General features: G+C 37.4%; 1 protein-coding gene across 1 annotated transcript; it reads left to right on the top strand.

Moving 5' to 3' along the window:
• The first annotated feature begins 193 nt into the window (after positions 1 to 193).
• Positions 194 to 14,256, top strand: CUNH6orf118 (chromosome unknown C6orf118 homolog). The gene is made up of 9 exons (XM_088151077.1): positions 194 to 877; positions 1,782 to 1,904; positions 2,752 to 2,811; positions 4,203 to 4,327; positions 7,054 to 7,112; positions 7,322 to 7,509; positions 9,594 to 9,647; positions 11,171 to 11,232; positions 13,980 to 14,256. Exons 1-9 carry the CDS (start codon positions 209 to 211, stop codon positions 14,080 to 14,082), a joined length of 1,443 nt encoding a protein of 480 aa, XP_088007203.1. The 5' UTR covers positions 194 to 208; the 3' UTR covers positions 14,083 to 14,256.
• The last annotated feature ends 360 nt before the right edge of the window (positions 14,257 to 14,616 follow it).

Below are 14,616 nucleotides of genomic sequence, written 5' to 3'. Positions count from 1 at the left end.
ATCGTAAAGTTGCTGAGGTTGAGGAACCCTGCCTTAAAGAGACAAATAGTTAGGTATCTGATATGATACTGTATCTGATAAGAGGCACCGTTATCTTGTACACATTCCAGTCAAATAGGCTAGCTGAAAATGAAAGATATTGAGGTGTGTTTTTCTTTTGGGGGTTTGCTGATTATTTTCTTTGTGTGTACAGGGACTAACATTTCATATGGCAGAGAGGAGGCAAAAAACCCACCTTGCAGAGCTTTTAAATGAAGTGGAAAAAGCTCACAAAGCTGAGATTCAGCTCTATGTGTCAGGCCACCTAAACCATAATAAGCTCTTCAAGCCCCCCAGATCAAGGCAATGCAACTATTGGAAAAGTGCCCAAACCCCCACTTTAATGCTTGCCAAGAGGGATGCCCTTGGAGGACCCTGTGAAAGGCTGGAAAAGACTAGGAGCAGCAAGTATTTTACTCCAGTGCCCACCCGGGCCAAATCTGCTTCCCCATCGTGTTTTCAGGCCCACCTGGCCAGCTTTAGAGCACCAGTAAGCATGTCGCTCAGCACCACTGCTTTTAAACGGCAAAAGAAAGAGGCTCCTGAGAAACCAGAAGCTGCTGGCATGTTTCAAAAGCAGCTGATACGAGACGAGCTGGACATTCCAGAAATGAAATTGTTGAAATACAGACGAATCAAGAACAGCAGGCTTTGTGTCACAAAGGAGTTTAAAGATGAGTACCAGTTCTTACCTTCCTATTTGGCTGGCGTGACTAAAGCGGACCAGTATAACAAGTTCATGAAAGTTCAAAAGGAATATATTGCCAAGCAGGATTTGCTGGAGAATGATTTCATTGGGAGCAAGTCAACAGAGCGCCATGAAAAAAAGTTGGCTCAGGTAGGTCAATGGGCCCAAAGGAATGATAAAGAATGTGCTTTCATATGTGAGAATTAATGCCATAGATAAGCCACATTTTATGCCAGCTTTTTTTTTTTTTTTGAAGCTGGTTCCCTCCAGGTGCATGAACTGTAACTCTCAGAATCCATAGCTATGATGACCCAAAAGCAGTCTTACTAGCCTTCAGTGTTTTCTGTTAAAGCTTTTAGATCTTGGACTCTTAATTTTAAAGACAGATTATGTCTATGTTCAAACACAGGTGCAAATTGTTCCTTGTGTGTGTGTGTTTAATTACTATAAAGGGATTAAAAAACATGTATCCCTGCTGATCTTGACTGACCCCTCCACCAAAAAAATTAAGCAAGGTCCTAATTGGATGGTATATTGCCAGGAGGTTTCAGACCTTGGAAGTCAAACCAGTCTCCCATATACCACATTTTATAATGTGCAGATAGGCAAAGGTGCTTACAGTCTTCAGCTCTGAGCTTCCAGGAAGGATAAGAACAGTTAGAAAATGGCTTCAAACCCAGAGAGGATCCTTCCCAGAAGCTTCTTATGGATAGTAAAAAATTGGGAGAAAATTGGAATCTTGTAGGATCTCTCAAGATAGTTTCCATGAGGTCAAACAGATATATCTCAATACCATCTAGTCACCCAGTTTCTAGACTGTGCAGTCGAACAAAACAAAATGCTCCACAAGCTGAAAGAAGGCAATGACAAACTCTTCTGAACTGTTGCCAAGGAAACATTGTGGATGTATCTGGGAAGTCACCAGGAGTGAAATTCCAACTTGAATAAGAAATTTTATATATATTGGTCATAATCTGTTGACTTGCTTCATAGGCTGCATATAGAGATCAAGCCAAGAGAACTAAAAAAGCCTTGTAAATGGTTTTTCTTTCAGGCACTCCAGAATATCTGTGACTGCAAACGTCCACATTTCTATCGATTAGAGGCTATTGGTCAAGTATTTGAAGATATCTGTAACAGTTCCTTGATATTTGGTGATATATTGAAGGAAGTGAAAGTATGTGTTGTTCCTAATGTTTAAAGTGTCTTAAGTAGCTCAACCAACTGGATGCAAAGACTAATAAAAAGCTATGTTCTATAAAATACCCATAATCTCATTCTTTGCATGCATCTTGCAACCAGAAATGATATATTCTTCTGCTAAGATTATTGTATGGACATTGGTAGAGCTGGTTAGGAAAAGTCCTGGAATGCCAGGATTGAAGCTAGAGGCCCTGTTGTCCATTTCTATGTGAAGAAAAGAAGCAGAAAGGAGAGAGCCTTGCTAGCTTCTTGACGTATTCATGGTCTGATTTGCAGCCTGGAACTAACCTTCTATGCATTAGGTAGATGACACAGCAGATATGAATGTATGTATTTCTGTCATGGATCTTTTGTAATACTGCTGGACTGTAATTTGCTCATACAGGTTTTGGCATGTTATTACAGTTTGGAAGGATCCTGTGTCTAAACAGCTGAAGGTTTCATGCTTAAATATTTCATGCTTAAATAGCACCATAATTTTAGCAGTCTCTTATCTTACAAACAATTTTGCTTGATAATACACGAATAATAATGACAATGAGGCAAAAATCCTATAAATACTTAAGGAAGTTTATACAGTAGGAGTTACTTCTGTAAAACATGCATAAGACTCCAACCAATTTATCAATCAATTAAAAGGCAGAAATGTGCAATATTTAAGTATTTCAGTGGGCAAAATTATTTTAGAATTATGATAATTTAATCATAGTTTGGGGATGACTAATTGATTCCGGTGTATCTTACAGTAAACTTGGGTTTTGTTTAACTGCCTGGCAAACAAGGACTCTCTCCCACTCATCTTCTTTGACTGTTCTCTACAGAATGAATATGAGCTCTACATGGTGATCCTGCTGGATTCTTTGCCTACAATGCAATACAGAGTAATACTCTTTTTATATATATATATAAATTAATGCCTACTGCCAGAATTCCTTTCTTGTAAAAGGATTAGTTTTTATTGTTTTGTGGGATGTAACGGATGACTCGGGTTGCCATATGTCATATTCTAGGTGTTCCTGGCTTCAGAGACCCCATTACCCAAGTACTTCTTATTTCTCATCTTTAATCTGGCATTCCTTTCTCTATTAGATCTGCCTTACCCTTACACTTGCCTTACAGTGTCCAGCTGAAGGGGTTGAATGGCTTGCACCATTTCAGACAATCAGTAGTGAGGGAATCACATTTGGGAACCATTCTCTGTAGACTCTGTAGACTGACAGACATAGACACCTTCATGCAAATAGAAAACCAATACAACAGGCTAATTGTCGGGCTTCTTCCAGGAAATTTACTAAATGGGGAACCACTAAAAACATTCCTCCTCACTATCTAAAGAACAGGCATTTCATCTGCTTCATCTTTCAATTTAGTCTATATCTTGCTGCATTGTATTTCAAGATGTTCTGCATTTGTAACGAGTCTTGAAAAATGTGCAGCAACTTTTTCTCATTCTCATTCTCTCTCTCTCTCACACACACACAGAGCTAATGCATTTATCACCATAAATAATAACAGGGATTAGACTATTTTTCTTCCAGGCTCTTGTACACCTTGGTGTACAAATTCAGCTTCTGTTAAGATCCATCTCGGTACTCCATGTCAAGACTATGGGCAAGGTTGCACATAATGGGAAAATGTTCCTTAGCTCAGATTTGATAGATAGTCCTTTCAGATCATCACACATCACTATAGACATTATGCTTTTCAATGGTGTTCATTCAAATATGTGGCAGTGAAATTTATTGAGCACTCCCATGACATGCAACAAATGAGAACTTATTCTATTTGTTTGAAGATATGGTATAAACAATAACTATATTTATTGCTTTCCATGACAAATGATTAGCACTTTTGTCTGAGAGTTAGGGAAAGTGTGATAACTGGCATATCTTGCTATATGTTTTTTATTGAGTTTTACATGCTAGGTTTACATAAGTGTTGTATCTAGAACTATTCATTTACATTCTTGCATCAAAATGAAAAGAAAGTTGCAATATGGAGATGGGGAAATAGTAATCAAGATGTCCTTGAATGGCAAATCCCATTCCCTATACTATGCAGGCTGAAACTAAGGACTGGACATCAGCATTATCTATAAGGCTACAGATTCCCCGTCTCTGTTGTAAACTAAATCTTAATTCTTGATAGGGAAGACAAATTTGCAGGATGTCCAATTAAGAAAAAAATGCATAAATAGGTTTTGCTACAGTTCTTACTCTTCTTTATGACTGGAATAGTTAAATGTTTCATTTGTTTTTCTATAATAAAATAGACCTTGCAGGAGGAATTCAAAGGCATGAAGAAAAGAATGGTGATGACTCATGAAATAGAAGAGAGCAGAAATGAAATACAGGCTCTTGTGCAGAAATGCAAATTGGCTTTAGCAAGAAATGAAGAGTGAGTTGTGTCAATGTGCAATATTTATTTGACTTATGGAAAGCGAACAGCCAGAATTTTGAAATGGATTTTGTCAGAATAGGTCCTTCTAAAGAATTTCACATATTGCATGATCTCTATTATTTTTATAGCCAAGAAAATGTGTCTAAATTGTTGTTCTCGTGGTTGGCTACCAGTTACTTTCTCACTTATAACAATCTACTTAGAAATATGGAACTTTATCTCTGTTTCCATCTATGGAATGCATAGAGCACTTTTGCCACTTAAGCTATATTAACTTCAGTGGAATTTAAATAGCCTGCAAGCAGATTTGTGGCTCTGCAGTAGGTTCCTATCTCATTTACTCATTAATTTGTTAACAGTTCAGTGGGATTTTTTCTTAATAGTTATGTATGTGGGATTGCTGTTAGCGCCACCACTATTCATTATGTCTCTCCATATCTTTCTCCCCTTGCAAACCATCCTTACTTCTACCATATGCATATACTGCTTCATAACTTCCCTTTTGTTCTTTACATTTCTCACCTTTTCTTTTTGAGGTTCTCATCAATTCGACCCAGTGGTGACATTTTTATTCTTTTGCCTGTTCTCAAGACATCCACTCTTCTTTCAGATATTTGTTTTGCAATTAAATCCTCCTACATTCTCTCTATATGACAAAAGCACCTATCATTTTTCAACGTTCTCACTGCATTTATGACTTACTTTTCCTTATTTTTTTTCTTGGACAGTAATATTTCTAGCATTCGTTTCAGTTCCATTCTGACACATATCACTCTTACTTTCATACAAGTATCTAAAATACTCCTTCCAGCATTCCCTCACTTAATTTTCATCTCACATCATTTCACCACATTTATTTTTAATTCCATTCATTTTGCTGAAAGCTCCTTGTTTAATCCTTTTTACCTTTTTAAAAATTTCCGTAAGAATTTTTCTACATATTTTTTGCTTCTTTTAATTTAGCCATTTCTTGCTCTCTGGCTACACTCTTTGTATCCTTTTTCTGTATACATATCATTTAATCTTTCTCTCCTCCTCATTTCTGGCATTTCTTATGTGCCTTTTTTTCTCATCCATAGCCTCTTTCACTTCATTCCACCAAATATCCTTTTTCATATTCCCCAGTAGAATACTCTTCTGTAGTATGTTTTACACAATTCTTTTCATTTTGTTCCAAACAGCATCCACCACCTATCATGAGACCCACTTTCTTTTTTTTAATAGTAATTTTATTAAAAATTACACTTACAATGATAAAAAACCAATACAAACTAAAAAAATATATATAGAAGAATTTCAAAAAAGTGCAGAAAAAAGAAAATAGAAAAGAAATAGAAAAGAAAGGAAAAAAAATAAGAATATAGTAAAGAAAAAGAAAAGAAATACATAAAGAAATTACTTCCCCTTTCATCACAAGTATAAACAATTTTAGTAACTTATCTTCTCTTAAAAAGCAACTAATGATCTCTTCTTCCCATATCCCATCACTTATCTATAAATAAATCCTTAAAACTTTGACATTTCAATCCTGATAGCAAAAGTCCATTAAGGGTTACCAGAGATAGCAACATATTTATTTTAACCTTGATCAAATAAAACAACTTTATATTCTTTTGTTTTACTTTTAAGAATCTTGATCTTTAGTCCCTTCAAATAATGTCCTAGAACCTGATTTCTTTTCATTTTTTCTTTATCTCATCTCACAAAATTCTTGAAAACTTTAACAGGCCTCTTTTATAAATTCAATATAGGAAAATTATCCAGGTCACTCTCTTAGTTTGTTATTTGCATATCCCTTTTAGTTATTACAATATCAGCTGGTTTCTTTTGTATGTTCAGTGTAGCAACTTTTTCCATATCATTCATTTCCCAGTTTGTACTTTTGATTCTAAAAAAAAAAAAAAACCCACCAAAAAAAGGTCTGCCCCACATTCAAAACCTCTTATCACCCTTGCATCCTTCACTAATTCAATCAGTCTTTCATATTAAACAATTAAATCAAACATGCTTTTAGATTTATATTCATTCCTTTGCCATATGTATGTAGGAACCAATTAAAGCATGTATTTGAACCAAGGAGACCTTCTTCTAAGCAGATAATCACCATTCACCATTCTCATTTGTTCTTGGGTTTTTGAAGTTATAGGATGTATGCTTTTTCTTTCTTTTTTGTTGTTCATTCATTCATTCATTCATTCATTCATTCACTCACTCACTAGTTTAATTTATATTTTGCCCACAGCATTTGCCAGGCAGTCAAGGGCATCATGATATAAACATCTGGTTCTCAGCATGGTTCCATGGGTGCCAATGTATGCATGGATCCTTCCTTTGATGTCCATCAGAGTCCCTGACACACCCAGCATTTTAAAATATATATTATTTTAATTCTTTTAAAAATTCAGTGTGTAGCTGCTATATTTCAAAGCAACAAACATATTTATTTTCCAAGAATGACTCTGGACCCAATCTATGGACTGATACATGTAACAGGGACACGTGCCTCAAGCCTGCTTCTATGTTTGGATGGGTATCCTCTTGCCTAGAAAAAAAGAAAAAAGGAAAGAGCGACTGCATGCAAAACTGAGCCCATTCTGGCATTGTTAGCAAACTTCAATAATGGCATTTCCTACAGCCAGCTCTTCCCCTTCTTCACAAGGTGGAAAAGCCCTGCAACTTGCTTGGAATTAATATGAGGTTCTCTCTCTTCTTCTTCTGTTTAGACTTAGAAATAAATTGGAAATTGAACTGTGGGTGAGCCAAGCTGACAGCAGAGCAGCACGTAAGTAATGAGATTGCTTGGAATGGGAATATGTTGACATATATATTGCATGCCTTGTAGATCTTGCAGGAGAATCGTCAAGTGAGAGCCTTGTCTTGTCCTCTCCCAGGGGTGCATTGCACTGACTGCCCTTGTTGTCAAGTTCTTTCATTTAATGTCTCAAGAGAAGCCCTTTGGTCAAAGGTACTGTCCTTTCTTTGTACCTGCAGAAATGAAAGAGGATGACCAGGCAAGGACAGAAGAAACTTCTCTGGCCAGTGCTGATCTGCTGACATCTCTGAGGTGCCAAATCATCACAAAATGGGAGGAAATTCAAGCAATGGAGAAAGAAATTAAAAACACCATGACTTTTAGTGGCATTATAAATATTAAACAGAAGACTGTGAAAGAATTAGAGGTAAGACATGAGGTATATGAAGCATGGCTGTTTCCTGTGAAGTTGGAGCTGGTAAGTCCAGGTTTCATTTCTTGAGCCTTTGAAATTGCATAGAGTAGACATTATGCATTTGGCAATTGCTTTAAGAGCTACTTTGAGGACAATATTGACACAGCTGGTGGTTAGAAATAAGATGCTTTGGGGCTTTGAAACTATAATCTCTTTTAGATCTAATGATAAGCCACAATTTATGTTTACAAGAAGAATCCTGCCCAGGTAAGCCTGAGGTTCACACATTCCACTATTCCCTATTCTCCCCTCCTCAGGTGTGATGCTGGAAAGATTTGAGGCTTTGGCTTCTATTCTTCTCTAGCCACAGCTCAGTGTTAGAAGCGATTAATCATGTTTTGTAGAAACTTACATGAACAATAGCTTCATTCACATGTTTCATGTTTTCTTATGAAACAGACTGCTATATTAGCTCAACAAATCATTAGTTAAAGAAACTACTATTTAACGCAGGGATTGCAACTTACTGAGACTACAGTATTCTGTAGAGCAGCTCCTCTTCTTTGGCATAGGTTGCCCTCTGAGGCAAGGATGGCCCCCACCTTTAGGGCCTTCCAAAATCACGTGAAACTATGGGTCTTCCAGGAGGGCCTTGGGAGTTAACTATAATGAATAGCACTCAATAGATTTTAGCTTATCACTGTAGTATTTACATTTAAATTGAAGAATTAGATTTGGATTTACTAATTTAATTGTTATATTGTTTTTTTTATTGTGTTTTATTTGTAAGACCAGCCATCTTTTGGGGATGCTATGATTTCCTGTGTTGAATAAAGCTTTGGATTGGATGGCCTAAATAGACTAGACTCCATGATTTTATGATCCCTTTGTGGATATACTGAGGAGGAAGGAACATATATGTGTATATGCCCATCAGAGGAAAGCATTATTTAGTTTATCCTTGTGCACAAGCAGGCCATTATTCTCTTTTCAAAATGCTCCTTCTCCTGTAGATCAATATAAAATCCATAAGGTTTCCCTCAAGCTGAGCTCAGATCCTGGTGACTACTTGTACAGGTCCATGTCATTTTCGTGGCAAAAACACCGAAGTGGTTTGCTGTGGTTTTCATCTGGGATGCTTTTTCCATTTCCCAATCTAGTCTACAGCCCTGGGGTTTCCTGTTGGTATAGGCTGAAGTTAGACTGTAGTGAAATCCAATTCAGAGATTTGGGCATGATTTCTAAGGTAGGGAACTGTGGCTCTCCAGGTACTCACAAGAGCTCTTTCCTATCATGGTCATTGGCTATGCTGTCTGAAGATTCTAGTAACATCTGGAGAACCTCATGTTGTCTGCTCCTAACTTAGAATCAGGGAATGTCTGCCTGAGCTCTTAGCTATAATGTGGACATTTAGAGAGACCCAACTGCTCCAGCCAGCCTAACCCAACCAGCCTTGTGAGCTGGGTATAACTATCTTGTCTGTTTGGAGCTGGAAAGTTTTCTCAAAATTATATTTCAAAATTTAATCTGGAGGAATGAGCCAATTTCAGTCTGTAGGCACAGATCATGAAGTAGAGATTTGAGGAGTTGGGGTATAGAATATGCAGATTATTACATCAGGCTGAGAAAGCACATGGCTGATTTGCCCATCATATTATTTCAACAGCTGGAGATTTAAAACAGTGAACAATCATTGCAATATGCAATCCTTATTTATTCCTCTCTCACATGAAAATGACCAGATATAGCTAAGCAAACACTCCAAAGGTGATTTTTTAAAAAAAGAATCTAGACTAGGAAACGGTGGGTAATTTCACAAAACCTCTGGCTCCTTGGAAAAAGTCTCAGATTTTTTTTTTTTAAAGTACACATTGGTTTTGTGCCTAAGGTAAGACTAGAACCCACAGTCTTCCAGTTTCTGGTGCCTTAACCACTACATCAAACTGGCTGTCTTATTGGAGACAATAACACTGTCATTCTTATTCTTAGACTCTAATATAATAGTCAATTAAATCTTGATAGAAGACTGATAATTGTTTACTGATGAAAAGATAGAATGAGATCATTCAGAAATCCTGTGTTCATGCTTTCTGCAGGGCGAAGCATCCAAACTCCAGGCCTCAAACAATTACCTAAAAATGCAAATCAGGGTAAGTTTACTGAGCAGAGTCTTCAGAAGCCTTGATGACCTTGCGAAGATGGGCATTGTCTATTTGGGGCCTGGTTTACAGACGGACACGAGAAGATCTCCCCAGAAAGTAACAACACCATCGACTGTGATTCAGAGGAAACAGTATGCAAAGATGATGGAATCAGAACAATGGAATAGTGGAAGTATAATATGAAGCTGTTCATTAGAATAGGTCATCCTTATAGGCTACCCTAAGCTAATGCTGAGCAAGGGCTGGCAATGTTGGACTGTTTTATATTTTGGGGATTGTTAAGGGTGCTGTAGGCTCCAGCTCTCTGGTTGCATTCATGAAAATGGGAAGCTTAAGAGCAGCATTCCTCATACTTTGGAGGTTCATGGATAGGGTTACCAGATGTCTGGCAAAAGGAGGACATGTCCTCCTTTCTGTCCTCATAACTTTCCTCCAGCAAGCATAAACTTAACATCAAATATTGTCTGACCTTTTGTGTATCTCAAGCTGTCTCTTGCGCTACTTTTCTCCCAGGCACAGTGCTTCTCTGATAAGTGCTAACCCAAGTTAACAAACTCCACTGAGTGACCTTAATTAGTTGATTAGTACCATCCCATGGGCTTGCCCTGCTGCCTGAAATTGACAAAAACTTAATCAGTTACATGCTGAAAGCTTTTGCCTCCTAACAGGATCTAGCACATGCCTGTGATTAAAATACCAATCTTTCTGAAGTTGGAAAAAGTAATTTCATATACATATAGGACTAAGTACTTTTTCCTCAGGTTTTCACTGTATTTTTTGTCACAGATGTTAAACAGTTAGTGTGTCCTCCTTTCCCCCATTTGTCCTCCTTTCCAATTGTCCCTGTCCTTTTTTGCCTGTTCTGATATCTGGTAATCCTACGCATGGATGCTTGCAGCAATATCAGTATTTGAATCCTGAGGCCTGTGATTGTCATATACCATCTTTGCCTTTAGGAAATGTGGAGCCCATTTTGAATGTGCCTAGATTCAAGAAAAGTCTGAGACAGGTTCAAAATTGGCTTGGTGGGGTAGGGAGGGAGAGTTGGAGGCAAGTCCCGTGAAATAAATTGTGCCTAAACTTCCTCTTTGCACATCACTAAACTTGCTTTGACACGGTGGAAAAAAATTGGTATGTAGTGAAAGAGAAATAGTGGTTCAGTCCAATCTTAACAATCTGAGAATGAATACTGGCTGCCACCAAGATGTTTATTCTGCCCTGTAGGTTATTAACATGAGCAACCTAGATGTGAGATCTGGGGACCAGCATCTGCTTTTTTGCTACCTGCCTGGTCTGCACTAACAGCACATATTACATTGTTTGCAACGTCTGTTGCAAGGAGTCTGATGGGCACTAAGGATGGTGTCTGTTGGTATCCCCCATAGGCACGATACTTTCTACTCCTGCCTTTTAGGCATGACTAAAGATTCCTGAGATAATAAATATGATGTATTTTATAGATTTGTAATGCAGGTTATAATATCCAGATCTTGAATTATTTTGTGCTACAGGATGTTGAATACAATATCATAGCAGCGTTAAGGAGGCAGAAGCTTAATGAAACAAGGCAGAGGTGAGTCAGAATGTTGTAATGGAAGCTAGACAGGGCTTAAATTGTACTGGAGTTTATAGTCCATCCTTGGCATCTACCCCTATTTCCAGGGCTAACAAATGGATGCCTGTAATCTAGTACAAACAGGTGATAACAACCCTACATATGTCATGAGTACACTTCCTTTGCCTCTGCTAAAACAAGAGTCTGTGCACACCAGGAATGGAATGAAGGCCTCTCAGTGTGTAGATATTGCTTCTAAAACAGTATACATATTGTTTTAGAAGCAATATCTACTTATCTATCTATCTACCTACCTACCTACCTACCTACCTACCACAGGTTCTTTTCCACAATATCTTTTAAAATTAATACTTGCTTACAAAAGTTAGTGCATTTCTGGATCCTGGCTACAGGGAAGGAACCATGGAAATGTAGTACAAAACATTTGGAGGGCACAAGATTGTCTTCCCCTGTTATACACATTCCGTTTCATTCAATGGATTTCTGTTAAGCAGGTGTGCATAGGATGGTGCTAGTAGCGTTACTCAGAAAAGCTTGCATTCTGAATAACCAAATTGCCCTGTATACTGTCCAAGGATATATAACTACCTCACCACTTAGTGCTACGAAAACTAAACCTGACTATGAAGAATCATCTGTACTATCTTTTTGAAAGTTTTTATAGGATGGTAATCTCTCTACATTTACGGGTTGCTCAAACAGTCGTTCTATGACAGTTTTGATAAATGATGTGAAGCTCTGATGATGAGTGATCATACATCACCAACAGTACTTCTAGCATGAACTAATTCCCATTGGTAATTACTAATTAATTAATTAATTAATTAATAATGACTAATTCCCATTAGTAGTTATTATTGCTTAGCCAATGGAAGGATTTTCCAGGGAGAAGTAAAATATCTGCTCCTGTCCATTACTGCGCAAAGAGACGTACATATGATAAAAGCAAGAGGAAGCATGGGAGAACAGGGTCAGCTTGTATTCCTGCAAGAAGAGTGGAAATAATTATGACAGGAGTGTGAAAAAAACAAACACCAACCCACTTTGTTTGTTAAAGATATGCAATGCTATTTTAAAACTTTGGAAATATCACTATCCAAAGGTTATTAAAAATAATAAAGTCATTTAGCTACAGATAACATAATGGAATGCCAGTTTAATCAGTCTTGTATAGCCTGCTAATTATTAAAAGTAATTAGCCCTAAAACAAAGAAATGTCCTTATTACAGGTTTTAAAAACACGCACTAAACTCTTAAGATAATGTTCTGTTTTGCTCCTGGTAAAGTACAAATTTATATTCCTTTAAATAATATGATGAGGCGACAATATTTGCACAAGACAGCTTATATATGACACTGCTCTCAAATTTTGCCCTCCTTCTACTGTGATGATTGTTTCAGGAGCTTGTGAAGCTCTATACCAGTATTTTTCAACCTCAGCAACTTTAAGATATGTGGGCTTCAACTCCCAGAATTCCCCAGTTAACATGGGGAATTCTGGAGTTGAAGTCTACACGTCTTAAAGTTGTTGAGGTTCAGAAACACTAACAGATGAGGGACTCTGAAAGACAGGGAGAAGGGAGAATCCCCATGTGTCTTGGAGGCAGAACTCTGGGACAGCATCCAATTGTATGTCTTTAATGTATTTTATTTATTTAAAACTTACTTTATTGGAATATTTATTATTTTCCTTTCTGGATCGAGTTCATTCCAAATGGTGAGTAAGAAACCAGCATAAGAATGAACTACAGTCAAATAAAATAATAAAATATTATAAAATTTTAAAATGCAAAGTGCTAATTCAGGATTCTTCATGGCAGTCCACTTAGGGCATGGGCCCATAGTCTTGTTTTGGAAGAATCATATGTAGGTATTGCATAATGTATCCAGGGACATCTGTGGTGGTGGTAGATATCAAAATGTTATTTGGCAGAGGTAGTGACATGCATGTAGAAAAGGGGAGGGGCTTCAGTCATATGGTCATGCTTCCTATGTGGACTTTTGAGACCCTCCTGTGGACACTCCTGAATGCACCTGAATCCACATGGGGAAAGCAAGAGAAAGAGTGTGGGTGTGGTCAAATCGAAACACAAATAAAATTTGTTTTTTCTATATTTTTCCCATATGTTGATTCCCCCTCCCTGATTTGCTCTTTTCCAGTCCCACGTTTTCTAAACATAAGATCACCAAGCTTAATTTGAACTTAAGAAAAATTAGTGGCAGTTAAGGAAGGGGCCAAGGCTTGTACAAAATCCACATACACGAGTTGGAATATTATTCTTACACTATAGCTTAAACCTGTATCTTCCCTTGGACAGTCCAGAATAGTTTTCATTAGGATCTCATAACATCTAATCCAAGAGCTGTTGTAGATAAGACAGCCTATTGGCAAACCATCAAAAGAAATATTATTCATTATTTCTATAATATGCCATCTTCATTAGAATATCTGTGTCTGTCACAACCGAACTAGCGTTAAATCATTTTGAAGAGAGAAGACAGTGAAATCCGGGGAGGGGGGAAGGTATTTTTCAGGTATGGGGATGTAGAGAAAGGGGAATAATGGTGGCCAACTGTGCCAGACTGATTCTGTCCTGACGTAGCCATTTTGCTGGAAATGATAGGACTTGCAGTATAACACATCAGAATAGGAACCAGTTGGGGAAGATAACTGTCAAGTACTTGTAATAATAATCTTTAGTTATAAATATGCCTTTCCCTTATTATATTGTTCTTATTTGTAGGTATTTGTGGGGGTTAGTGAAGGACTTCTTGAGACCTGTTGGAGAAGAAAGCCATGAAAACTTAATTGGATTATTTTCTCAGATATCCTTACAGAGCTTTTGATTTAATTTGTAAGACAGGAATGCTGCTATGGAAAAATGGACGGTGTAAGAACTCCATTGTTCTATGCTATTTGCAAAAAAACAAAGAGCAAGCAGGAAGATGGACAGCAGATTGAAATCTGAGATCTATACCTGCCAGGAGGGCACTGCTGCACTCTACCCTAGAACTAGAGCAATTGCTAGTTACACTTCTGATTGAGATTCTACCACCATATTTGGTTTAATTATTGCTCATAATTACCCAAAAAGTGTAATTATTTCTCTTTAAGAAGTAAAATGATTGACAGACCAAAACTATGAACTTTACTGAGACCTTTCAAAACTTTTCAATAGAGGCAATAAGAAGGAAAATACAGTATTCATGTTAAGAATTCCTCCTCCTCCTCCCCCTCCCCCCCTCCTCCTCCTTTGCTATCCTTAATGCTTTGACCTGTCAGTTGACTGTGTAATTGACATCTCATAATGTGGTATATTCTTCCAGTATAAGTTTCAAATTATTTGTACAATTGCATTTGTGTGGATCGGTCTTCATTAG

This window comes from Python bivittatus, unplaced genomic scaffold (assembly GCF_059951505.1).
Source record: "Python bivittatus isolate LINGU-HERP-01145 unplaced genomic scaffold, Pbiv_v1 ctg000020_np1212, whole genome shotgun sequence".
NCBI lineage: Eukaryota > Metazoa > Chordata > Lepidosauria > Squamata > Pythonidae > Python > Python bivittatus.
The sequence above is the reverse complement of the archived record's forward strand: the minus strand, read 5'-3'. Positions and strand labels throughout refer to the sequence as shown.

Coding starts and splice junctions, on each gene's coding strand:
- CUNH6orf118 (XM_088151077.1), top strand. CDS start 209: ATGGCAGAGAGGAGGCAAAAAACCCACCTTGCAGAGCTTTTAAATGAA. Junction 1,905..2,751: donor ATATATTGAAGGAAGTGAAA/GTATGTGTTGTT, acceptor TGTTCTCTACAG/AATGAATATGAGCTCTACAT. Junction 7,510..9,593: donor AGACTGTGAAAGAATTAGAG/GTAAGACATGAG, acceptor TGCTTTCTGCAG/GGCGAAGCATCCAAACTCCA.